General features: G+C 42.6%; 1 protein-coding gene across 12 annotated transcripts in view; it reads left to right on the top strand.

Moving 5' to 3' along the window:
• The window catches only part of AOPEP (aminopeptidase O (putative)), a 413,124-nt gene that overhangs the window by 260,981 nt on the left and 125,720 nt on the right, over positions 1-26,423 (top strand). For all 12 annotated transcript variants that reach the window (XM_069575754.1, XM_069575752.1, XM_069575749.1 and 9 more), the window contains exons 8-9: positions 22,304-22,406; positions 23,050-23,157. In XM_069575754.1, coding sequence (XP_069431855.1) covers positions 22,304-22,406; positions 23,050-23,157 — 211 coding nt within the window. The remainder of the gene's footprint in view (positions 1-22,303; positions 22,407-23,049; positions 23,158-26,423) is intronic.

Here is a 26,423-nt window from a genome sequence, read left to right as displayed (position 1 = left end):
AGACCTGTTCCATTTGTACCTTCCATATTCCCAGTGTTGAATTACAGCTCTCATCAAATGTGTCTTAAATCGACCTAGTGGTAAGTTTTATTTGGTTACAGCAGTGTTTGGTTCCTTGTGTTTTCCTATCTCTCTCAGCCTTCACTGGCTGGGGAGCCTCTAACGTGTCTGCAGGCTCCTAAGGCATAGTTTCAAAAGGCTAGGGTCACATTACTACTGGCTCCATGCCTTTTCTCATTTGTTAATTATTAAAATGCCTTTCCCATAGACGAGACCCCAGTGGCTGTCTCCAGACCCTCCCTCACCTCTCCACCACCCCGGGCAGAACCGTTCACCCTGCAAAGCCTGATCTTACTGCCGTTCCACTCTCCCCTGCCTGGCAGCCACTGCTTTACTCTCTCCTATTCCTTTCCCCAACCCCCGGCCTAAGAGCCCCTCCCTAGTCCATTGTAGCAGCCGTGACTCTTGACTAGCAAGGTGCCTTCTGAAAGGCTCCCATGCCTCTGGTCTCCAGGGTATAGCTGCATCCGGCCTCTTCCAAGTGCTTTCAGTTAGCATATCATGACTGGCCAGCGGGATGGAAGAGCTCCGGTGGCAGGGTCAGAAGAAATCTCTGTTGGTTTTTATTGTTTGTGATTTATTGTCACTTCCCCCCTTTACTGGATTCATTGTTAAAAGTCAAACTCGTGCTGAGAAAACCTTAAAATATATCACGCTGAAGAGGTGCTGACAAGCCCAGAGTCTGACGTGGCTCTTTCTAACTACTGCCTCCACAGTTGATACGGTTCTAGAGAAATGTGAGCTCTTTTCGTATCTTCCTCGTGAATCCCTCGCTGCTCCCCCCCATTACAGAGACATCCCATAATAAGAGGAAACCCTTCAAGTCTGTAACTCTATGGCCAAAATGGAATGTTCCTGCCATGAGTCCTTTGAATTTGCACAGTACCTAAGCACAGTTTTCCATATTTCCCTTAAAAACCTATATGTAAACCTTTTCTAGTATGCATGAAGTCTTCACCTTTAAAGTTTTTTTCAAAATTCTTATTTCTAATCCTTCAAGAACACAGCAATCTTTTCCCACCCACGTGTGGGAATGTGTCCATCCACAGCCACACAAGCCTTTCTCATGGAAAAACTCCAGCCCAGAGTGTCAGTCTTCACCACTGCTCCTCCACCCTGAGCCTGAACACTCCCTGGAATTCTTTCAGTGGCCCTGCAGGCACAAATAAATCCCTTCACTCCTCCTTGGGCAGCTCCCTTCTGTGTTGCCTTTGGTATCTATTCCAGACCTTCCCCTCCCTCCTTTCCTTCTCTTGCTCCTGCCCCAAAGAAAAGACTGAAACCACCAGCCTTTGATTCTGTAAGTACATCAGCATCCATGTCTATCCTGACCTCTCAGATGTCTGAGTGCTAACCTGACAGTCTCAGTACAACTAAAGAGAAATGTCCGGTTCCAGAAACAGAACTAGAAATGAATATGCCTTGATGCATATCACAGAGCTACATATATGAGTGAGCTTTAGACCCCTCTGTCTATAAGAGAGACACGAAGGAAGATTAGCATACCGAGGGAGGAAGAGGATCCTCCTTTGGACATGAACTGGGGTCACAAGTCTAGGGAAAATTGTTCCTAAGGGCCCTGTGCCCTTATGATCACCAGATCCTGTAAACATAGTTTACCTTATTAGGCTTAACTCATCAGGCTCCTCTCCTCTTAATCTTACCGTATTAGGCTCCTCTGCTTTGTTTGGTACTGTTAATAACTCTTTCCTTCTGGAAATTTCTGTTTCATGGCTGCCGCTCTTCTGGTTCTCCTTGGTCCTGTCTGCCATCCCTCTTCCATCTCCTTCACAGTCTTCATCTTCCTGTACTTAGAGTTGGCCTTCCCTAGGGGACCCCTCGTGACTGCTCATCCTCCTGGAGTGGTTTCATTTAAACACTTTCTCTTAGTGGGGATTCCTCTGAAGCACATGAAATTCTTGTCAAAGAGATTTGTTAGGAATAAGTCTCAGAAGGGGAAAATGGAAGGGAGAATGGACTGCCAAGCTGGGTGCCATGATATCAAGTCAGGTTATACAGGAGTGCCCTGGAAGCAGTGTGGGTCTGCTTCAGAATGGTCCGCATCAGGGGCAAGGAGCGCAGAGAGTGAATGTTCCAGCGCCTGTCATCATTGCTGAGAGAGAAATACATTCCAGGTGCTTCTGGTTCTTGTGTTCACAGGCAAAAGAGGCTCAGGCGACCTGAGGGTCACATCTGACAAAGAGTCAAGAGAACATGCCGAGAGCTTATGTGAGCACAAATGATGAAAGGGTCCCATGGGATATGAGTGGGGCATTAGCACAGCTGGCCACACCTCTCGTCTGTGCTGCAGGCTCCCAAACCTCCAGCTCTCTTTTAAAGATCAGATGTGAATGCTGAACTGTCCATATGACACCATCTCTCCCTGGTGGCTCAGATGGTAAAGAATCTGCCTGCAAAGCTGGAGACCCAGGTTCGATCCCTGGGTTGGGAAGATCCCCTGGTGAAGGGAATGGTTACCTACTCTAGTATTCTTGCCTGGAGAATCCCCATGGACAGAGGAGCTTGGTAGGCTACAGTCCATGGGATCACAAAGAGTTGGGCACAGCTGAGCAACTAACATCTTCATTTTTCTTCTTTCTTTCTCCCTGTAGCCCACCAGGCTCCTCTGTCCATAGCAGTTCTCCAGGCAAGAATACTAAATGCTGGGTGCTTGATAAATGCTGAAGAAGTGAATGTTGTAGACAACATGATCTCTGTCTGAGTTTCTTTGTATATTATACAGAGAGTTGAAATATTGTTCACAACAGAGTAGATAGACAAATTCTAGGCTGCATCCTCAGAATTCAAAGAGCTACAAGTTTAATATTTGTAAGCTTAGTTAGAACGGGCCATTCAGAAGATGTGAGGCTTGAGCTTGGAGGGTAAGAGAGAATTGCATTGACGCTAGTAAAACAGTGAGGGGAAAGGAGCTCAATGAGCAAAGCCTGGCAGGCATAGACAGTGAATTGGCTGTGGACATAGCCATTAAGTGAGAAATGGGTTTCCTGACTAGGAGAACCATTAAGAACCTCTGAGACTGAAGGTGGACCAGGCTGAGTAATGGAGTTCCTTTGATGCCAAATTCAAGAGTTTGCATGTGACTGTCTAGGCAGTGGGAAACTTTTTTCAGTTCCAAGAATGACATAGTGAAAATGGCATTCTGGGAAGATTACCCAGCCTTTGGGATAACGTACAATCAGAGAGAGAGTATAGAGAGGCCAGATAGAATTAGATGGCTGTTTCAGGAACCCAGACCTGAGATTTGAAGAGCTTGGGACCCTCCTCTTAAACGGTCTAAGGCTTTGAATGAATCGCTCATTTGGGGTTTTTCAAAACTGATTGAAATGTCCATACAGCTTCAAGACAGCTTCTAATAAAAGGATGTAAAGCTGTCTCTGATCCTAGATAAGGACCGACCCAATAAAGGAACTGGTTGAATACGTGAGCTTTGTGAAGCTTGTTACCGCTTGAACAAGGTGAAGGACTACAGTCCCAGTGCCTTCTTGGCCAAGACCTAGTCTACCCTGCCTCTTTTTAGAAAAAAATCATCTGAGGATGCAGACCTAAACTCTCCAGAGCTCGTTAGTGCTCAGTTCTCAACCCAGGAGAAGTAGCATAGGGTTAAGTCAGCCTCGAAGCCAAACGCCTGGATTTAAGTCCAGTGGTGACTCCACTCCTTGCTATGTGACCTTGAGAGAGGTTCGCAACCAGACTGATCTTAGCTCCTCACGGTAGAATGGGAATAGTAACACAACAGTTTCCACTTTATAGGTGAATTTGAGCAATAAATGTGATGAATACATGCAAATCATTTAGAATACATGTGTTAAACTAAATCACAGGAAATTGCCATTTTGATCCATCTAAAATGACTGACTATTGTGAATTTCCTGTGGTTCAATCTATAGTAAATACTTAACACATGTTAGATACTGTCATCTAGACCCTCTGGCACCAGGTAAATGTTTGCTCAACAAGTGACAGAGGGCTCAAGGACGCAGCCCCGTGGCCAGCCTCACTCTCTCCTGGCTTATTCTGGTTTCTGTCTCCTCCTTCATGGCTGCCACCCTCCAGCTGGCGACCACGGAGGCACCCTGCTCCTGTCTCTTGACCAAGCAGAGCCTAGAAACACCTACCTTTCCTCCTCACAAACTTGCAATTGGCTAGAATGTTCCAAAGTTAATTTTGCTAAGAAATTGAGAGAATTTTTTTTTTTTAGTCAGTTAGTTATTAGCCACACCTCACACAGCATGTGGGTTCTTAGTTCCCAAACCGGGGATTGAACCTGAGCTCCCTGTAGTGGAAGCTCAGAGCTTCTACCACTGGACTGCCAGGGAATTCCCAAGACAGCATTTTTTTTTTTTTTAAGTAAAAGAATGCCTGGTTACAAATAGAAAGGGTAAGATTAAAAGCAAGCACACCGCGCCGCCACCCTCCCTTCCCCCCCCAAAAATCTGAACATTAAACAGCGATGCTCAAATGAACAGCCTGAGGAAAGAATTAACTTGGCAATGCTTCTAAGACTGCTGGGAACCTATTTCTGGTCTAATCTCTACATAAGGGCCACCCTGGTGTCCCCTCTGGCTCTGCTCTGTACAGCTTCCCCGGCCTCTATGCAGAATCTGACTACAGCCCTGAGAAGAAGAACGTTCTTTGGTGTATGGCCTTCAGGAGTTCTAACCCGAGCTCAGACCACTAGCACTGGCCTGTGAGGGTCTCGATATCTGTATCTTGGAGCTCTTGCCCTCCACCCTCCGTCACTCAGGCTCAAGGTCCCCTCCACCCCGTTATCCCTGTCTGCTGTTTTTTTGTTTCTGTTTTTTTGTTTGTTTGTTTTGAATTTGAATCACACACGCTGGGCAGCTAGCTGTATAGACTGCTTCTACCCTTTCGTGACAGGAGGTTGCTGTACCTGTGCCAGCATTTTCTGAAAATCTTGAGGGGCTCCCAGCCAACCAGAAACAGACCCTGCCCTTTCCTGTCTCAAAGGCCAGCTCCACCCCCTTGAGCTGCCCACTCAGTTCCTGAGGGTGGAGGGACACCCTCAGCTCACACTTCTTTTACCCAGCAAAGATGACAGACACATCCTGAATAGTTGACTCAAATAACCTTTCCTTCTTCATTTTTCAGACCATTCTCTGGTTACTCATCACTCAAGTATTTCTAAGGGAGGGGTAGAATTCTCTTTGATAGGCCCATAATTACATATGTAATGTACCTGATGTTTCTTTTTTGCAATAGCATTTAGTAGACTACATTCTTTTTAAATATAGAAAAACATAAAGAAGAAATAAAGTAGTTCATAAGCACTACTAGTTAACCATGTTTAAAAAAAAAGAAAACTCAGTTTCAGTTTCAGTTCAGTCGCTCAGTCGTGTCCAACTCTTTGCGACCCCATGAACCGCAGCACGCCAAGGCCTCCCGTCCATCACCAACTCCCGAAGTCCATCCAAACCCATGTCCATTGAGTCGGTGATGCCATCCAACCATCTCATCCTCTGTCATCCCCTTCTCCTCCTGCCCCCAATCTTTCCCAGCATCAGGGTCTTTTCAGATGAATCAGCTCTTCACATCAGGTGGCCAGAGTATTGGAGTTTCAGCTTCAGCATCAGTCCTTCCAATGAACATTCAGGACTGATTTCCTTTAGGATGGACTGGTTGGATCTCCTTGCAGTCCAAGGGACCCTCAAGAGTCTTCTCCAACACCACAATTCAAAAGTATCGATTCTTCTGCGCTCAGCTTTCTTTATAGTCCAACTCTCACACTGAGACCACTACATACATGACCACTGGAAAAACCATAGCCTTGACTAGATGGACCTTTGTTAGAAAAGCATAAAATTCCATCCCTACCACTGTAGTCCTCACCCTGAGATAATCATATTGTCTTGTGAATCCTTTGGAAAATAAGCCTTATAAGCATATATGCATAATTTTTCTATATTGCAACCCTGTGGGGTACTGATTCATTATAACACTATTTGCTTATGAAATATTTTCCTAAAAAATAATTCCTATATTACATAAACCACTCCATAATAGTTCACTCCTATTTTGCTCATCCTCTGAGGATATCTCATGCCCTCAGCCAATTCTAGCACTATCTGCATTACATTCTTGGGTAATGAATATTAATTTGCCATTCGGAAAAACTCTGAGCCAGTGCGTACTTTTGGCTGTAATCTCATGTAATCCTAAATTGACTCTCTTCTACAGATTATTTGTTTACTCCTTGTATGTCTCCCTCATGCTTTGCATTTAGTTTGTGTTTTGGCCAATTGCTGATCAAGAATGACTGACAAAAGCTGTACAATTATTTGACTGAAGCTCCTGCAAAGACACAAGAGAAAAATATCTTGGTGGTGGTTTAGTCACTAAGTCATGTCCGACTCTTGCGACACCATGGACTGTAGCCTGCCAGGCTCCTCTGTCCATGGGATTCTTTAGGCAAGAGTTCTGGAGTGGGTTGCCATTTCTTTCTCCAGGGGATCTTCCTGACACAGGAATCGAACCTGGGTCTCCTGCATTGCAGGCAGATTCTTTACTGACTGAGCTACGAGGGTAGCCCAAAATATTAACAAAAAGCAAAAAAAAAAAAAAAAAATCTTACTACGTATTAAAACCCAGTTTCATAGGGGCTCTTCCCCTTTTCAAGTCAATGGTTGAGGAGAGAAGGGATAAAAAAGAGGGATTGTATTTCTGTTAAACATTGTACTCAAGGGTCTAGTCAAAGTAATTAGCTAAGAAAGTAAAATAAAAGACATTCACATTGGAAAGGAAGACGTGAAACTATCTTTTTGTGGATGACATAATCTATATGGAAAATTCTAAAGAATCCACCCCAAACACTGTTAAAACTAATAAACAAGGTCATTAAGATTGCAAGATACAAGAGCAGTATACAAAACATGGTTGTGCTTCTTTTTGTTTTAATTGAATATTGTGTTAGTTTCAGGTGTACAGCAAAGTGATTCAGTGAGTTTATATATATATATATATATATATATATATATATATAGAGAGAGAGAGAGAGAGAGAGAGAGAGATGCTGTGCTCATGTGTGTGCTCAATCACGTCCAACTCTTTGCGATGCCATGGACACTAGCCCACCAGGCTCCCCTGTCCATGGGATTTTCTAGGCAGGAATACTGGAGTTGGTTGCCATTTCCTTTCCCAGGAGATCTTCCTGACCCAGGGACTGAACTGGCATCTCTTGCATCTCCTGCACTGGCAGGCAGTTTCTTTACCACTAAGCCCAAGAAAGATAGATATATTTTTCACATTATTTTCCATTTAGGTTATTTACAAGATATTGACTATAATTCCCTGTGCTATACAGTAAACCCTATTGTTTGTCTACTTTATATATGGTAATGTTTATCTGTTAAGCCCAAATTCCCAATTTATCTCTCTCCTTGACTTCCCCTCTGATAACCATAAGTTTGTTTTCTATGTCTATAAGTCTGTTTCTCTTTTATAAATAAGTTAATTTCTACTACTTTTTAGACTCCACATTACAAGTGATATCATATAATATTAGTCCTTCTCTGTCTGATTTACTTCACTTAATATGTTAATGTCTAGGCCCATCCATGTTGCTGCAAAATGACAATCTTTGTTTTTTAGGGCTGAGTAGTGTTCCATTGTATATATGTACCACAACTTCTTTAGCTATTCATTAAGACAGTTGTGTTTCTTTACACTAGCTATAATAATCTGAAAAGGAAATTAAAAGATGAATTCATTTATAACATCAAAAATGATAAAATACTTAGGAATAAGTTTAACAAAAGAAGTGCAAAACCTACTAAAAACTATAAAACTCTGTTGAAAGAAATTGAAGAACTGAATAAATGGAAAATTATCCTGTGTTCATGAATTGAAGACAGGGTTGTTAAGATGCAATCCTCCCAACACTGATCTACAGATTCAATATAATCCCTGCCAAACTTTCAGCTGTCTTTGTTTTTCTTTGTTGCAAAAATGGACAAGCTGATCCTAAAGTTCATATGGAAATTCCAGAGACCCAGAACAGCCAAAGCAATCTTGAACGAAAGCAGAGTACTCATACGTCTGTTTTAATACTTACTACCAAGTTACAGTGCGCTTCCAAGGTGGCTCAGTGGTAAAGAGTCTGCCTGCCAAGCAGGAGATTCTGGTTTGATCCCTGGGTCAGGAAGATCCCCTGGAGAAGGAAATGGCAACCCACTCTAGTATTCTTGCCTGGAGAATCCCATGGACAGAGGAGCCTGGCGGGCTACAGTCCATGAGGTCATAAGTGTTGGACACGACAACAAAAAGCAACCAAGTTACAGGAATCAAGACAGCATGGTACTGGCATACGGGCAGAGTGTAGATCAATGGAACAAAATTGAGAATCTAGAAACAAACACTGCCATTCACGGCCACTTAGTTTTTTGGTTTTTTTTCTTTTGGTTGCACTGGGTCTTTGTTGCTGCGCCAGTGCTTTCCCTAGGGGCTACTCTTTGTTGTGGTGCCCAGGCGTCACAATGCGGTATTTTCCCTTGTGGAGCACAGGCTCTAGGCACACAGGCTTCAGTAGTTGCAACATGCGGACTCAGTAGTTGAGCTTAACTGCTCCACGGCATGTGGAATCTTCTCGGACCAGGGATCTAACTCGCGTCTCCTGCATTGGCAGGTGGGTTCTTATCCACTGTACCTCTAGGGAAGTCCAGTCAGTTGGTTTCTGACAAGGGTGCCAGAACTGTTCATTGGGGGATTCTTTTCAACAAATGTGCATGGGACAGCTGGATATCCCCATGCAGAAGAATGAAATCAGACTCTCTGCTTCACATCACATACGAAAACAGACTCAACATAGATCAAAGACGTAAATGTAAGTTAAAGCTATTAAACTATTAGGGGAAAAAGCCATAGGTATAAGTCTTCATGAGCTTGGATTAAGTGACAGTTTCTTAGATATGACACCTAAGGAGGGTAAAAAATCAAAGAAGGAAAGTATCAATAAATTGGACTTTATAAGTTTCAAACTTTTGTGTTTCAAAGAACTCCATCAAGAAAGTGAAAAGACAACCTACAGAATGACAGAAAGTATATTATAATATACTTTATATTATATATATAAGAGAAAGCAAATTATAATTCTGAGGGACTTGTATCTAGGATATGTAAAGAACTCTTACAACTCAATAAAAAGACAAATAACTCAATTTAAAAATAATTAAAGGATCTGAATAGACATTTCTCCAAAGGAGATATACACTGGCCAAGAAGCACGTACAGTGCTTGACATTATTAGTCATCAGAGAAATGCAAATCAAAGCCTCAGTGAAATATTACTTTATACTTACTAGAATGTGCTAAATCGCTTTGGTTGTGTCCAACTCTATGTGACCCCAGGCTCCTCTGTCCCTGGGATTCTCTATGCAAAATACTGAGTGGGCTCCCATGTCCTCCTCCAGGGGATCTTCCTGACACAGGGATCAAACCCAAGTGTCTTACATCTTTTGCATTGACAGGAGGGTTCTTTACCACTAGGCCACCTGGAAAGATAAGCAAAAAGGACAATGAGGATTTGGAAAAATTAGAACCCTCATACACTGTTGGCGGGAATATAAAACAATACGGCTCTTTTGGAAAGCAGTCCAGCAGATCCTCAGAAGTTTAAACGTAGAGTCACCATACAAACCAGAGATTTCACTTTGAAGTTTACATGTAAAATGAAAACATAAGTTCATACAAAAACATGTACAGGAATGTTCACAGTAGCATTATTCTTAATAACCAAAAAGTGGAAGCAACCCCTGTCCATCAACAGATGAACTGGTAAATAAAATGTGTTATATTCATACAGTGGAATATTCATTAGCCATAAGAAGGAACTGAAGCACGGGCCCCTGCTACATGAGTGGATGAATCTCGAAAACACCATGCTAACTGCAAGAAGCTAGACATAAAAGGAAATGTTGTATGATTCCATTTATCTGAAACATCCAGAATAGGCAAATCTATAGAGATAAGAGAGCTTCCCCGATGACTCAGCAGTAAAGAAACTGCCTGCAATGCAGGAAACTCAGGAAACACGGGCTCAATTCCTGCGTCGGGAAGATCCCTTGGAGGAGAGCATGGCAACTCACTCCAGTATTCTTGCCTGGAGAATCCCTGGTCAGAGGAGCCTGGCAAGCTATAGTCCATAGGATCACAAAAAGTCAAACATGACGAAAGCGACTGAGCATGCATGCGCATTGAGACGAGAAGTGGACTAATGGTTTTCAGGGTCTGAGGGAGAAAGAGAAAATGGAAAGTGACTGCTTATGGGGTTTCTTTTGGGTGTCATGCAAATGTTCTGGAATTCGATACTGGTGTTTGCACAACCTTGTAAGTACACTAAAAACCACAGAATTACACATTTTTAAAAAGGTGAATTTTATGATATACAAGTTGCATCTTTTCTCAATTGTTTAAAAAAGAGAGAGATTGATAGAAATCACTGGATGTTGTATAACATCACTGTAGCCTTAGTAGGGTTGACCAGCAGTTTTCCAAAGGAGAGACAGAAGGAGAACTTAACACAGGAGGCAGCTGCTGTCCTCAGGGCTGTGGATGCAAACAGAGGAGCCGCTCCCAGTGCTGGATGCCAGGAAGACGTCGCCATGGTGTCTGTGGTATAACACCCCACGCAGAGATGATTCACTTCCAAGGAAGCATCCATCAAGTATAAGTATATACACACCAGTGCGTGTGTTAATTTTTTCCACCCTGGGTAATCCTGATGATTGTGCTGTTATTGACACACGAAAGTTTTTTTTTTTTTTAACTGCTCCAAAATATTCCAGGTTATGGATATTCCATGACTGACTAACCATTTGTTTGAACATGTTGATAATCTCTAGTTTTTTGCTTTTACAAACCATACCGTGTGGACTAGTCTTACCTTACACTTACCATTAGTGCACAGCATATTATATGTAAGGCCTCAACAGAGTGTTGAGTACAGAGCTGCTTTCCCAACTACTCGTCCTGTTTTACATCCAGGTGTGTGTTGGGCTTCAAACTCCGGCGACCCCTCCATCCCCTGCCACCTCTAGTCCCCAGCGTGGTGCCGTTCTCCACCCAGGAGGGAAAAGTCCTTCTCCGTTTCCACAGACCATCTGCTCCTCTTTGAGTCATAAGAGGAGACGATGCTTCCCATCATTTCAGCATACAGCTCCACGCATGCTGTTAGTGTTCAAAGCGTGCTTCTAACCTCCCCTTGTCAAATGAAGTCATACGTGTTTCATTTGCCTCTTTCTGAGATAAAGTCATGGAGTTTTTGTTTGGTTTTGACATTACCCCCAAAAAAAGTTTTCCGTAGCAGACTGACAGCCTGTGCTCTGTGATGATCACCTTGGCCCTGGACAGTGAGAGGCCCCTTTTATCCTGGCTTATGAGGATACTAGTTTAGGGATGTTGCGTTCACCTCTCAAAGACAACACTGTACAAAAAGTAGCAATCGCTTGGACACGATGCTCTTTAGCTAAGCCGAGCCCTGAATATGTGTGGTTGAATAAAATTCAGTTATGGTTCCTCTAATTCATTTAGGGTTTTTTTGTTTGTTTGTTTTACATCAAAATCACCCTTTGTGGATTTAGTGAGGCTAAGATGAATAGCGATTGATCTTCCCTCATAGCTCAGTGGATAGAGAGCAGGGTTCTATTCCTGGGTTGGGAAGATCCCCTGGAGAAGAAAACGGCAACCCACTCCAGTATTCTTGCCTAGAGAATCCCATGGACAGAGGAGCCTGGCAGGCTACAGTCCATGGGGTCACAAGAGTTGGACATGAGTTAATAACTAAACCACCACCACCAACAAGGCTGCCTGGCAAACCTACTAACTCCATTGTACTGGAGGAATGATGTTTTACTTCTAAATGCTGCAGCTTAAATATACTTGGCAATCCACTCCAGTAGTATTGCCTGGAAAATCCCATGGACAGAGGAGCCAGGTAGGCTACAGTCCATGGGGTCGCAAAGAGTCAGACAGGACTGAGCAACTTCACTTTCATTTTCAAATATACTCTGGGCTCTCTCACCTCATAAGATCGTGGACTGTTAGGTCAGAAAGGACCTTAAAAGTGCTTTTGCCTAACCTTCTATCTCCCTGACAGCCACCCAGCTTCTATCTGAGTATTCTGAGGGTTCTGTGGAAACTGCCTGTCTTGGAACAGCCTTCCTTAGCTTAGGCTGGAGCCGCCTGCATATAGAGTCTGTCCTCTTAGCCTTCATCTCCAGAGTTGCACAGGATTTACCCCTTCTCCCCGAAACAATCCATGTATCTGTAGACCGTGGTCTTTCCTTTTCTCGCCACCAGGTCGCAGGGTTGGGAGGACACTTCCCTCCCTGAGTGAAGTTCTTTGCTGTTCTCTTTGTTGACCTTGCCCAGCGCTCTATTTGAGGTCACACCTGTGAAGAGTGCACTGGCACTATTGTTGCTTCCCTTCATCTGGATATGGAGAAGGAAATGGCAACCCACTCCAGTATTCTTGCCTGGAGAATCCCATGGATGGAGAGGCCTGGTAGGTTGCAGTCCACGGGGTCGCAAAGAGTCGGACACGACTGAGCGACTTTACCACCTTTACCACCTTCATCTGGATAACTCAGAAAAGAAAGGACAGCTATTAATAGAGTTAGTTGAAGACACTCACATGTAGACCATTTCTGTTGTTGTTCAGTCACCAAGTTGTGTCCGACTCTTCGTGACCCCATGGACTGCAGCACGCCAGGCTTCCCTGTCCCTCACCATCTCCCAGGGTTTGCCCAAGTTCATGTCCATTGAATTAGTGATGCCGTCCAACCATCTCATCCTCTGTCACTCTCTTCTCCTGCCTTCACTCTTTCCCAGCATTAGGGTCTTTTCCAATGAGTCAGCTCTTCACATCAGGTGGCCAAAGTATTGAACATATTCCATTTTTAAACCTGGTATTATATGTGCACCTTCTCAGGACCGTCTTACCATTCCAATTCCTATGTGTTTTTTTCCCTTTCATTACATTTTTTCCTTTCCTTTCAGTTACATTCATTGAGTGCTTCCGATGTGCTAAACACTATTCTAAGCACTTGACATACACTTATTTAATCCTCAGAATGGCTCTAGGTACAACTACCGTCTTCCTCCCCATTTAATGAATGAGGAAACAGTATGCATCCAGCAACTGACCACCTTTCTACCTCTACAAAGTGGTGGAGCCAGGATGAAAGCAGAGGCAAGTCTGGCTCCAGAGTCCGCTCTCCCTGCTGTCTGCCCCTATCCCCAGCAGGACTCCCTGTTAATTCTCATTGCTCCTATTGATCTCACCTACTATTTGTTTATTGTTTTGGAAAGCCACATCATCACCTCTTGTTGCCTGTTGAGTTTACAGACAATTTAATATACCGAATCTTTTTCACAGTTAAATACTTTTAAAAGCTTCTTTGTCCTTCTTGATTGTTGTTTTTATTAATTTCAGATCCTCATTCCAGCCTGTGGTTTCTGTTTTTGACTGTAGATGCTATCAGTCAACCAGTTAGACTGCCATACTCAACTTATTTGCAAATTTATTAAGCCAGTAAGTCATCATTCCTTGGAAGGACTTCCTCCCGGTTATAGCAAGTAATTAATCAACAGCATTGAGGTTCTGTTTTTTAACCTTCTGCAAAGCTATGAAATAGCCACCATGTGCTCACCACTACCTCCATCCTGCCAGCTGCCTTAGAGAAGTCAGGATGCTGATACCCACAGTGAATTTCTGGAAGTCACCCTCAAGATCCCATGCTACCTCCTTGCAGCCCATCATTTTCTAACTGCTCACAAGCTATCTGTTCGATACACGATCATAGACTTTGCTTCCCCTCCTCTTATTCCGTCTTCCTTTGCAAAATCAGAATGACGTTTGTCTATCTCCATCAGTCCCCTTCCCATTGTCTCCATGATTTGATGATTCCAGAGGCCTGTGATTGCAGGTGGAAGCTTTCTGAGCTGTGGCGTGCCCCTCACCTGGCCTGGAGTCAGAACTTCTGTAAATAGTGATGTCACCCTGTCCACTGATACCAAGAATCAGTTCTCAAATATGAAACATTAGTTCCCACATAACAATGCTTGTTCTACCATATATAGCTTGAAAATTATTCTCCTGGGCAGAAAGGTTGAAGCAAAGTGGGAGTCAAGTAGTTCTGTTCATCCTGTCACCTCTTAACACTTGGTTTTCCTTAGGCTCTAAACATTGCTGCAAAAGCCCTTTTTATTGTCCTGGGCATCCTCCCTTTGCACAAACTCATTTGGATTGTCTACCTTTTTGGCAATGAATTTCCAGCTTCCCAGCTCTTGTAGATAGCTTCCTCCAGCAACCCCCTTTCCTCTTTTGTACAGGCCCTCTTACAACACCCCCTTATCCTGGGCACACTTTGCTCGTTTGCTTCTTTGTCTCCTTTGAAAACAGTACAAATTACCTCTTGGTGTGCTGAATATGATGATAGACTGCACAAACTAATTGTATTAATCCATTCTTTTTTTTTTTTTTTCCTTTTTTGGGGATTTTATTCTTAGGAATTTCTGATTTATGGTCATTCAAAACTCAAGGACTATTTTGGTTTTTTATTAATGCTCATTACTTCCTGCTTTTCTAAGTTTTTTCTTTCATTTCCCTGCCCTGCTTATCAAATTTGTGGATTTTTTTGTGTTTTCCACAGTTCTGCTAACTACAGAGTCTTTTCTCATCGCCCTCGTCAGCAGCTGACCTCTCTTGCTCTGTGTACCAACCACTGGCTTCTTTCACCCTCAGGGGACAGAATATACCTTCTTCACTTTCCTGTGGCTCCCTGGAGAGGTGCCTCTTTCTGTCTTAAATCATTTTATCAATTGCCTTTTTCAACACTGGCATGATAGCCTGCTGTGTCTGCTATAGCATAATGGTCCCTGATGGGAAAAAACCTTCATGCTGGGTAGCTGTTAAATCCACTGTGAGAAACACACAGATAATCAAACTTTGGCCAAACACCAGAAGCTTTGACATGATACAACTTCATTAGTTAAAGGTGTGCACAAACTTTTGTCCTGTCCTCTTTGCTAACACTGTCCAAAGGCAAGGCAGTGGCGAGCGTTCATTATGCAGCACATTTTATAGATGGAAAAATTGTTGCAGAAACAATGAGAGGACCATACAATTCCTATACTTTCAATCATTCTGCCACCATTTTCACCCGGAATTTTACTAATCTCTTCACAGAGTGGTATAGACTGTAGGGGGTTGTGGGGGTCAGGGAGTGTCAGGAACATGCCCAGACCTAGCTTACTAGAATTTTAAGCAATACCTGAATTTTTTTTTTCAATTTGTTTTCTGATGATGATACAGCAAGGAGCGGGCTTACAGATCAGCCACAGGAGGGTTTACACTCCAAATCAGGAGTATCTGAGCAGGTGGCACTAGTGGTAAAGAACCTGCCTGCCAGTGCAGGAGATGTAAGCAATGCAAGTTCGATCCTTGGATCGGGAAGATCCCCTGAAGAAGGAAATGGCACCCTGCTCCAGTATTCTTGCCTGGAGAATCCCATGGACAGAGGAGCCTGGTGGGCTACAGTCCACAGGGTTGCAAAGAGTCAGACACAACTGAGCAACTAGCACTAACTAACACAAAGAGAAGGCATGGGACTACATTTATGTGCCTCATCCGTTTTTAAAAAATTTTTATTTACAAATAATTTTAGATATGCAAATAGCTACTGAAATAACAGAGTTCCTGTGTATCCTTTCCCCTGCTTCCCCCCAATAATAGCATTGTACACATGTGACTATAGGGTGATGTCTTTCTAATATCTTTGCCTGTCAGAGGAAGGCTTAGCTGGCACACCTGACCCCAATCAGTATTCACTATGATGAGACTGTGCACGCGTGCTAAGTCGCTTCAGTCGTGTCAACTCTTTGTGACCCCATGGACTGTAGCCCACCAGGCTCCTCTGTCCATGGGGTTCTCCAGGCAAGAATACTGGAGAGGGTTGCTGTGCCCTCCTCCAAGGGATCTTCCTGACCCAGAGATCGAACCCACGCCTCCTACAGCTCCTGCACTGCAGGCAGATTCTTTACTGCTGAGCCACCTTAGCTTTGTCTATATTGTGCTTGGGCTTCCCAGGTGACGATTGTGGTAAAGAACCCACCTGCCAATGCTGGAGACGTAAGAGGCATGAGTTCCATCCCTAGGTCGGGAAGATCCCCTGGAGGAGGTCATGGCAACCCACTCCAGTATTCTTGCCTGGAGAATCCAATGGACAGAGAAGCCTGGCAGGCTACAGTCCATCGGGTCGCAAAGAGTTGGACACGACTGAAGCGACAGCATGCACACACGCATACTGTGCTTACGAAATGCCAACAGGCGCTCTGGCTAAGTGCTTGTAGACGCTGCAACAGCCACAGTCACTATCACTGCCCGCTTTTTACAGATGAAAACTGGGCTCAAGTGAGTCATGGTGTTGCCTGACTCACTCAAGATTACATGGCATGTAAGTGGCAGAGTCAAGATTCTTAATCAGCGTGTTAGCTGCTTCCCTGGGAGATGTCATGTGTGTATTCGAGGCTCAGAATTCTCCAGGGGTCTTCCCAAAGGTGGTCTTTAACGTCCTCCACTACTTCAGGGTGAGTGATGCCCTGCCGCCAGACTGTCAGACCTCTGTGGGGCAGCTGCCGCTGATAGAGCAGGGATGTTGGGATGCTGATCAACCCCTTTCTGTCTCATTTCTGGGAGGCTTTGTCCCTGGCTGAAGCACCACAGTAGCAGGTTTACAGATGAAGCTGTGTTGGGGCTCTCACTTTCATGCCAAGGAGTACAAGACGGAGAGTGCTGGCAGACGGCCCATCCGGGCTGCGGCAGAGCAGTAGGTGTTGAGACCTCAAGCTGACATGCTTGAGCACCTTTCGGAGGCCTTTTCTCAAATCCCACCATTGGCAATCGTCCTGCAGAATTGGTTCTTTCTTCAGGAGATTTGATTCCAAATCCAATCATGTATCAAATATCACCGCCATCTGACAGATTTTTAAATGTCCATTTTGCTTCTGAGAGTGAGTGGAAAAGGAAGGAGGTGGGCAGGGAAAGGTCATGCCAATCTCAGTTGTTACATTTGGTGCCAGGTACAACAGAAACCAAGGGCATTTAAGCCCAAACGACCTTGGTAACTTGATCTCTCACATTCCATGTATTCCAGCCAAGGAAATAAACACTGGTGTAAAATGTTGAAGAGATGCTTAACACTTTTACGTTACAAAGTGCTTTTACATTATCTGAGCCTCATCATACTCTTTACAGGTGAGAAAATTGAGCTTCAGGGAGAGGAAACATGTTGTCAAAGATTCTCCACTGAGTATTCAGCACAATTGAGGTGGGGGCCTCAGAAAGCAGCAAAGACTTCGGGGTTCCACGGACCTGGGTTCCAGCCTCACTTCTGCCACCTCTAGCTTTGTGGTTGTCTCCAGGCCTCACTTTCCCCCGCTTTTAAATGGGCATCGTCACAGTACCTACCCCCTTAGGTTCTTGTGAGGGTACAAGTACATGATACATAAAAAGCTTGGCAGAGTACCTAGCCCAGGGAGATAACAGGAATGGTAGCTATTAGTATTAGTTCAATTCTCCATCCATTAGGAATGATTCTGGCTTCAACTAATAGAGTAGTCAAGCAATGTTGACTTAAAAACAAATGGGAGTTACTTTCTCTTACAGTAAGTGTGGAGGCAGGTAGTCTTGGAAGAGTGTTTACCTTCTTTCATTCCATCCTTGTCTCCACAGCATGTTGATTCGCTGCCTCATGGTTGCAAAGTGGCAGCTGCAGTTCCATCCACCATGTTTCGGGGGATATTTCCCCTTTAGTAAAGAAAGCAAAAGCTTTCCCAAAACCTCACTACCAACCACAGCAGACATCTATTTTTTTCCTGAACTATGTCTTCTGATTCTCAGTAACTGCAAGGACACTTGGAAAGTGAGTGTTTAACTTTTCAGACTTAATTGTACAAGTGGCAGTGAAGAAGATAGATGAGAAGAGGGGTAGATTAGGCCAACTGTATTTGCCACAGTTTTTGCTGCCTCTTACAATGTCATTAAAATTTTTTTCGTTTAACTAGTCCTTAGGTGTAGAGAGCTTCAGTTCAGTCAGTTCAGTCGCTCAGTCGTGTCTGACTCTTTGCGACCCCATGAATCGCAGCACGCCAGGCCTCCCTGTCCATCACCAACTCCCGGAGTTCACTCAAACTCACATCCATCGAGTCAGTGATGCCATCCAGCTATCTCATCCTCTGTCGTTCCCTTCTCCTCCTGCCCCCAATCCCTCCCAGCATCAGAGTCTTTTCCAGTGAGTCAGCTCTTCACATGAGGTGGCCAAAGTACTGGAGTTTCAGCTTTAGCATCAGTCCTTCCAAAGAAATCCCAGGGCTGATCTCCTTCAGAATGGACTGGTTGGATCTCCTTGCAGTCCAAGGGACTCTCAAGAGTCTTCTCCAACACCACAGCTCAAAAGCAACAATTCTTCGGCATTCAGCCTTCTTCACAGTCCAAGTCTCACATCCATACATGACCACTGGAAAAACCATAGCCTTGACTAGATGGACCTTAGTTGGCAAAGTAATGTCTCTGCTTTTGAATATGCTATCTAGGTTGGTCATAACTTTTCTTCCAAGGAGTAAGCATCTTTTAATTTCCTGGCTGCAGTCACCATCTGCAGTGATTTTGGAGCCCCCCCAAAATAAAGTCTGACTCTGTTTCCACTGTTTCCCCATCTATTTCCCATGAAGTGGTGGGACCAGATGCCATGATCTTCGTTTTCTGAATGTTGAGCTTTAGGCCAACTTTTTCACTCTCCACTTTCACTTTCATCAAGAGGCTTTTTAGCTCCTCTTCACTTTCTGCCATAAGGGTGGTATCATCTGCATATCTGAGGTTATTGATATTTCTCCCGGCAATCTTGATTCTTAGTTAACCCTAATCATGTGTTCATGGCACATGAACAGCAAAGCCCCTTTTCTGGACTAAGTCCATTTTATTTTCACAAAATGTGTACTATTTCATGTGCATCTATTTTTTTCTTAACTTTTTTTAATTGAAATACATATACACTAGAGTGCACAGATATTTCTAGATGGCTCAATAGATTTTTGCTATTTATCTTCATTAAAGCACCACTCAGGTTAGCATAGAATATTCCCACCATCCCAGAAACTTTTCTCTATTTTCCCTACTCTGTTTATACTCCCTCCCAAAGGTAACCTTTATTCTGATCTGTATCCTTATAGATCTGTTTTATATGTTCTTTGACTTCTCTTAACTGAAGTTGTACAATTGTATGTAGCCTGTAGAATCTCATGGACAGAGGAGCCTGGCAGGCTACAGTCCATAGTGTCTGGACACGACTGAAGCGTGATGTAGCATGCACACACATGTAGTCTTTTTGGGTGTGACAGTTCATTCACCTGTGAGACTCACCTGTTACTGTAGGTAGTGGTAGTTCATTTGTTTCCTGCTCTCTCTCTCTGCTTTGTCTCCCTGCACAGACTGGGAGTAAGTGGTATCATGAGAACCACAACAGCACAGACATGGAAGTCATCCCTTTTCCACTCGGGGAGTATCCTCTCCTCATAAAACCACCCACTTTCATTTCTCACAAAGCTCGCCCGGGCACTGCTCTCTCCAGCACCGTGTCTACTTTAAGAGGAATCTCTTGGGGACTTGTATATTTGCCTTGGATGCTCTCAGTATAAAAGCATTTTCTTAAACACTTGGAGAGGGTGGAAGAGGAGAGGAAAAGAGCAATGCTTCCTAAGAGGACGTTTTTAGTCAAAGGAAAAAAGTGCCAACTAAAGTCATCATTTGAAACTTGAGCCTGGAAGCCAGCCTTTGGAGCAGAGATTTAGGTTGGTCTTCCAGTGTTCTCCCCTTCTAACAGTCTCCATTCAGGGCTCAAGGGCAAAAGAAACAACTCTGTCTGTCGTGGGGCTGGAAAAACTGGTCTGAATTCAGGCTGACTCCGAGAAGTCTTCCTTCCCGCCAAGGCTCTGGCTGGTGGGCTTTCCTATCAAAGCCAGCATGGCTTTCTTTATAAAATAAACATTCAACTCCAGGACAAACTTGAGAGCAGGAATAAAGTTAATGCTTTTCAGTGGAGTCTTAAATGAAGATGAAAGGGACTAAATAGTTATTCCTGCAAGTATGGTCATGTCTAGGAATCAAGTAGAAAAATTCAAATTATGCACATTCACGCTAGTGGCTGGTCATCATCATCTCTCTCTAGGTATCTGCTGGTTCTGAGCCTTGTGTCTGCTGAGATAATGAATTAGAATATTCAGCAGAGACTTAATCATGGATTCTTTCCTTGGCAGCTAGAGCACACTGCGAAGGGACTAGTTTGGCAAGTTGGGTCATCTTCAGGCACTGCTGTTCAGGTCCAACACACTTCCATGTTTGTGTCGGTGGGCACAGAGGATTAAGGGGATGAACCATTGAAATCTACTGCCTCTAACATCTGATGACCAACCTTGAATTCAGCAAGACTTACTGCTCATGACTTTAGAAAGTTTTATCAAGTTACTGAATAATTTATGTATCCCTTGCCCTCACGAAGGGCTTTTCATATATTATTTCAATTATTCCCCACAGGTCCTGGGGAGATAGGTAAAGTTGTTCCCAGTTTTGCAAATCAATAAATTGAGGGTTAGAGAATTTAAGTTAACCTGCTAGTAAGTAACAGGTAGTAAGTAGTAGGTTTGAGAGTCAGCACTAAGTCTTTCAGATTCCAAAGACTGTATACTTTGTAAGATCAACTACCTTTTAAAATAACCCCTCCATATATATATATATACAGTGAAATACTACTCAGCCATAAAAGATGAAATAATGCCATTTGCAGCAACATGGATGCAACTAGAGATTATTATACTAAGTGAGGTAAGTCAGAAAGAAAGACAAATACCATATAATATTACTTATATGCAGAATCTCAAGTGTGACACAAATGAAGTTATCTATGAAACAGAAACAGACTCACAGATACGGAGAACAGGCTTGTGGTTGCCAAGGAGAGTAGGGAGGGAAGAACTGGGAGGTTGGGGTTAGTAGGTGCAAACTATTATCTGTAGAATGGATAAACAACAAGGTGCTATTGTATAGCATAGGGAACTATATTCAATATCCTGTAATAAACCATAGTGGAAAAGAATATGAAAAAAATGTATATATGTGTATAACTGAATCACTTTGCTGTATAGCAGACATTAACACACATTGTAAGTCAACTCGATGTCAATAAAATACATTTTAAAACAACAAAAAATAAATATATAACTAAAAGTAAAAATAACCTCTTGCCTTTCTGATGTGCCAGCCCTCTTGTCAGCCCTTGCCTTCCCCTCACCCCAGCACATACTCTTCAGAGTTTGTCCAATAAGTGACTGGTTGTCGAACAGCTAAAAGCTGTAAATGCTCTGTCACTTACTTTGAATTTAGTTGTTGAATTATTACTGTAACACAATTATATTTTATTAGGGAAATTTTTAAAAATATTTAAAACCATAGAGCTTAATGGAAAATGCTCTGATGGATAATAAGAAGACTGGTTTGGATCCTTAATGTCACCATGAATCAAAACAAGCTGTGAGACCTTGGATAGAGACTTAATTTCTGGGTGCCCATTTCCCTCATTTGTGAAATGAGGAGGTTAAAGTATGTGATTACTAATGTCTCTCTCTGTTCTAAAAACATGGGCCTCTATGCCTCTTCTTATTTTGTTCTTGTGATTCTAAAATGGCTTCAGAGTACAAATATTTCTTAAAGGAGCCTTAATTACTAAATGCAAATCAAGAGAAGTGGATAACATTGGGGCTTTCAGAATTTTTTGGAATATATAAGTTCTTTACTCTTCCAAGCAAAGCTACATTTTCCACTGCATTTCCCAGTCCAACATTCCCACCAAAAGAAAAGTGTATAGTTTCTTAAATAATTCATATTGGAACTTAGATTCCTTGAGGGTCTGGCAAGCTTTAATCTTGGATAAGGTGATGTAAAATATTGCCAATAGCCAACCTCAGGTTGCCAACCCAAAATATAAGTCCCTCCTTGTTCAGTATATGAATTTATAACGTAAACCATTTAAAATTCTACCTGGCACTATTGAATAGAATTGACACTGTTAGGCAACTCTGTAAAGAAGAAATAAGGCAATATTGTGGTCCAAGTAGTTAAGAATATGCTATACTTAAAGAAAATTTTACTGCATCATTTCAGACCCAATAAAGAAAAAACTGGCCATGTGAGTGACTCAGGATCGTCTGTCATCAGACATGGGCTTAATCCGGAGAAGGTCTTCATGCAGGTTCATTACTTAAAGGTAAGCCTCTCTGAGTGACAGAAGCCAGTTATTATGGTGCAGGACTTTTTAGATTTTACATGTGAGCAGTGAAGGTCAGTAACATGGTTGGGGCAAAACAAATATATGGTCAACATTGTAAATGACATTTGATTGAGCAGATTCTGATCGTCCAACAGTTAAAGCATTTCACACCCAGCATGAAGCACGAATCAAAGGAAGGGGAACTTTTCCCTTCCCTGTGCCTCCCTTCTCCCTGCTTCATGTCAGCTTTGAAGAGCAGAATCTTAAAATTGCTGTCAGGTTCCCACTAGAAGACCAGAGTGATTTTTTTTTTTAAGTATTTTAATTTGTAAAATCCTTTTCTGATAGCTGAAGGAGAGAGGAGCTGGGCCCCTTTCCCCTATTGGTCCCTAATGGACATCCAGGTTTCGTGTAAGCTAAGGGCAAATGAGACAGTGACAAATGGGTTGAAACAGAGTAGTTAATCCTTAAGCTCCAAACCCAGCCCTACTAGTAACAATGCAAAGGGCTGCCTGGGACAGGTCAGTCCAAACTTTCTAGGTGAGCATAAGGTGCTGGTGGGTAAGTTAGAGTTGATTTTGTAAGTATTTTTCTGATGAACCTATGATGGGCATCTTTTTTCCTCCTTCCTTTCTTCTAGGGCTATTTCCTTCTCCAGTTCCTTGCCAAAACACTTGGAGAGGACACCTATTTTTCATTTTTAAGGAAGTTTGTGCACACTTTCCATGGGCAGCTGATTCTTTCTCAGGTAATTAGTGAGTCCTCTTGAGTCCATGATATACAGCTGGAGAGGGTGTGGCATGTGGTAACTAGATTGTGTATTAAAAAGTAGGGAAAAGATTTACGTTTCAGTGCAATAGGAAAAATAGGAAGTTAATGAAGTGGACACAGAAGTGTTTCTGGGAAGGTCATCACCCTGTCTTTTAGGACAGGCTGTCATCCAGAACTGTCCTGTGTGCAAAGGGCTGTGGGTAGTTGCACCTGAAGTGAAAACCAGAAACAAAGCGATTTCCACTCTCTCCTCCACCATGAGCTTTGCAAGGTGGGCTCCTTCTGGTCCTCTGTCTCAGCTTCAACACCACAATCCCAGAGTCCCTCTTGCGGAGCAGAAATGCGTCCACCCTTTTCTTCTCTACCCTCTGCCCTCTTCATTGTCTTCATTGCCATCACCATTCTTCATAATTATATTTTCCTTTCCGGGTTCTTTTGTTTCTTTTCTCTCCCTTCCATTCTGTGTGTAAGCTCGATAAGGCCAGGCTGTGCTCTTCATTTCACCGATCCTTAGTATATGATTCACACACAGTATGTGCACCATATGTATTTGATAAATAGACTAAAAACAAGATACACTGAAATATTCAGACAGCCTAGGCTGTCAGAGAGAGCCAGGTGTTTAGCCAGGTGTTAGGCTGAGCTGCGCATAGCGAGAAAGTTATCAAAGAGGCAGAGGTGCTGAAAACAGCCCTCGTAGCTGGTGGAGAATAAAGGTTGCAGTCTCAGCCCAGATTGGACGATTGTGTTCGTGTGTGTGTGTTTGTGTGTGTGACAGTTGTGCTCATATATAGTTTTGAAGTCAAATTGTGCACAATGTTAGGTGCAAAGGGTGTGCATGTATAATCCAAACACACATGCAAGGAATAGCCTGAGTGCAACACAACTAGATAGCTGTTCCGTGTCTCCACACTCTTCTTATTCTTTGGTTGAGATAAAGGGGGCATATTTCTAAACATATTTCTAAACATTAGGAAGGGGAGCTTGAAAACTAGCTCAGGAGTCTTATATGGTTGGGGGCCTGACCAACCCAAACCTCTTCTCACCAAGAGACTGCAGAGTTGAAGGAGTGCATTAGGTTTACCGTGACCATTCTCGTAACAGCTTTCCATGGAGCACTCAGTGCTCCCTCTACCAAACTTTCCATTTTACTTTTGCTTAACTCTTTTGAATTATAGCTTTATTGTTTTCTCATAACAGTGTTATTGAGATACAATTCACATACCATAAAATTCGCCCTTTTAAAGTGTACCAGTCAGTCAGTGGTTTTTAGTATATTCATAATATTGTGCAACCATTGCTGTTGTCTAATTCCAGAACATTTTATCACCCCAAAAGAAATCCCACACCTATTAGCAGTCACTGCCCAATTTCCACCTCCCCCTCAGTTGTACACAACCAATCACCCACTTTCTGGCTCTATGGATTTGCCTATTCTGGACATTCTGTATAAATGGAGTCATATAATATGTGGCCTTGTGTGACTGGCTTCTTTCATTTAACATATTTTCAAAGTTCATGCTGTAGCACGTATCAGTACTTCATTTCTCTTTTTTTAATTTTACTTTCTAACCTCTTAAATTGTGATGAAATATAAGTAAGAAAATTATCATTTAAACCATTCTTAAGTGTATAGTTAATGCATTAAGTACATTCACATTTTTGTCAACTATCACCACCATGTACCTCCAGAACATTTTAATCTTCCCCAAATGAAACTTGTATCCGTTAAACAATAACTCCACATTCTTCCCTCCCCTCAGCCCCTAGCAACCACCATTCTATTTTCTGTCTCTGAGTTTGACTATTATAGACACCTCATGCAAATGGAATAATATAATATTTGTCCTTTTGTATCTGGATTATTTGAGTTAACAAAATGCCTTCCAGTTTCATCCATGTTGTATAGCATGTATCAGAATTTTCTTCCTATTTGTTTTTATTTATTTAGATCATATCACATAGCTTGTGGGATCTTAGCTCTCCAACCACGGACTGAACCTGAGCCCTTGGCAGTAAAAGCACAGAGTTCTCACCATTGGATTGCCAGGGAATTAATTCCCTTAATTCTTTTTTAAGAATCAATATTTCCATAGTATACATATACTATATTTGGTTTATCCTCTCATCCATTAGTTACTCCTCTTGGCTCTTGTGAATAATGTTGCTATGAATATTAGTGTACAAATATCTGTTCAAGTCCCTGCTTTCAGTTCTTTTGAATATATACCTAGAACTGGAATTGCTACATTATATACTGATTTAATTTTTTTAATAACTGCCATACTGTTTTTCCACAAGGGCTACATTATTTTGCATTCTCACCAGCAATGCACAAGGGTTCCAATTTCTCCGCATCCTTACCAACACTTGTCATTTTATTTTTTGATAATAGCCATCATAGTGGATGTGAATGGTATTTCACTGTGGTTTTAACTTGCATTTTTCTGGTAACTATGTTGAGGATTTTTTCATGGACTTATGGGACATTTGTATATCTTTTTTTGAGAAATGTCTGTGTATATGCTAAATTGCCTCAGTCGTGTCCGACTCTTTGCGACCCTGTGCACTGTAGCCCACCAGGCTCTTCTATCTATGGGATTCTCCAGGCAAGAATACTGCAGTGGATTGCTATGCCCTCCTCCCGGGGATCTTCCCCATCCAGGGGCTGAACCTGTGGATCTTATGTCTCCTGCATTTGCAGGCAGGTTCTTTACCCACTAGCACCACCTGGGAAGCCCTAGGAGAAATATCTATTGAGATCCTTTTCTGATTTTTTATTTGGGTTGTCTCTTATTATTGAGTTGTAAGAGTATACCTTCTAGATTCAAGTTCCTTATCAGATACATGACTTAAAAATATTTTCTTGCCTAATTAAAAAGTTGCTTGTATGTTTGTTCTAAGAGCTTAGTCATTCTAGTTCTTATAGTTGGGTCTCCTACCCATTTTGAGTTAATTGTGTATGTGGTGTAAGGTAGATGACTCTAGATGGTTTTTTGTGTGAATATCCAGTTGTCTCACTTCCACTTTTGTCAAAAAGACTAGTCTTACCCTCCATTGAATTGCTTGGCATCCTTGTTGAAAATCAGTTGACCGTAAAGGTAAGAGTTTATTTCTGGTCTCAGTTCTAAATTCTATTGATCTCTATTTCTGTCCTTCTGCCAGTCCCACAGTAAGTTTGGAAATTATTGCTCTTTCAACTGACACATACTCATTATAAGAAATTTAATAAACAATACAGAA

Source organism: Ovis canadensis, chromosome 2, assembly GCF_042477335.2.
Source record: "Ovis canadensis isolate MfBH-ARS-UI-01 breed Bighorn chromosome 2, ARS-UI_OviCan_v2, whole genome shotgun sequence".
NCBI lineage: Eukaryota > Metazoa > Chordata > Mammalia > Artiodactyla > Bovidae > Ovis > Ovis canadensis.
The sequence above is the reverse complement of the archived record's forward strand: the minus strand, read 5'-3'. Positions and strand labels throughout refer to the sequence as shown.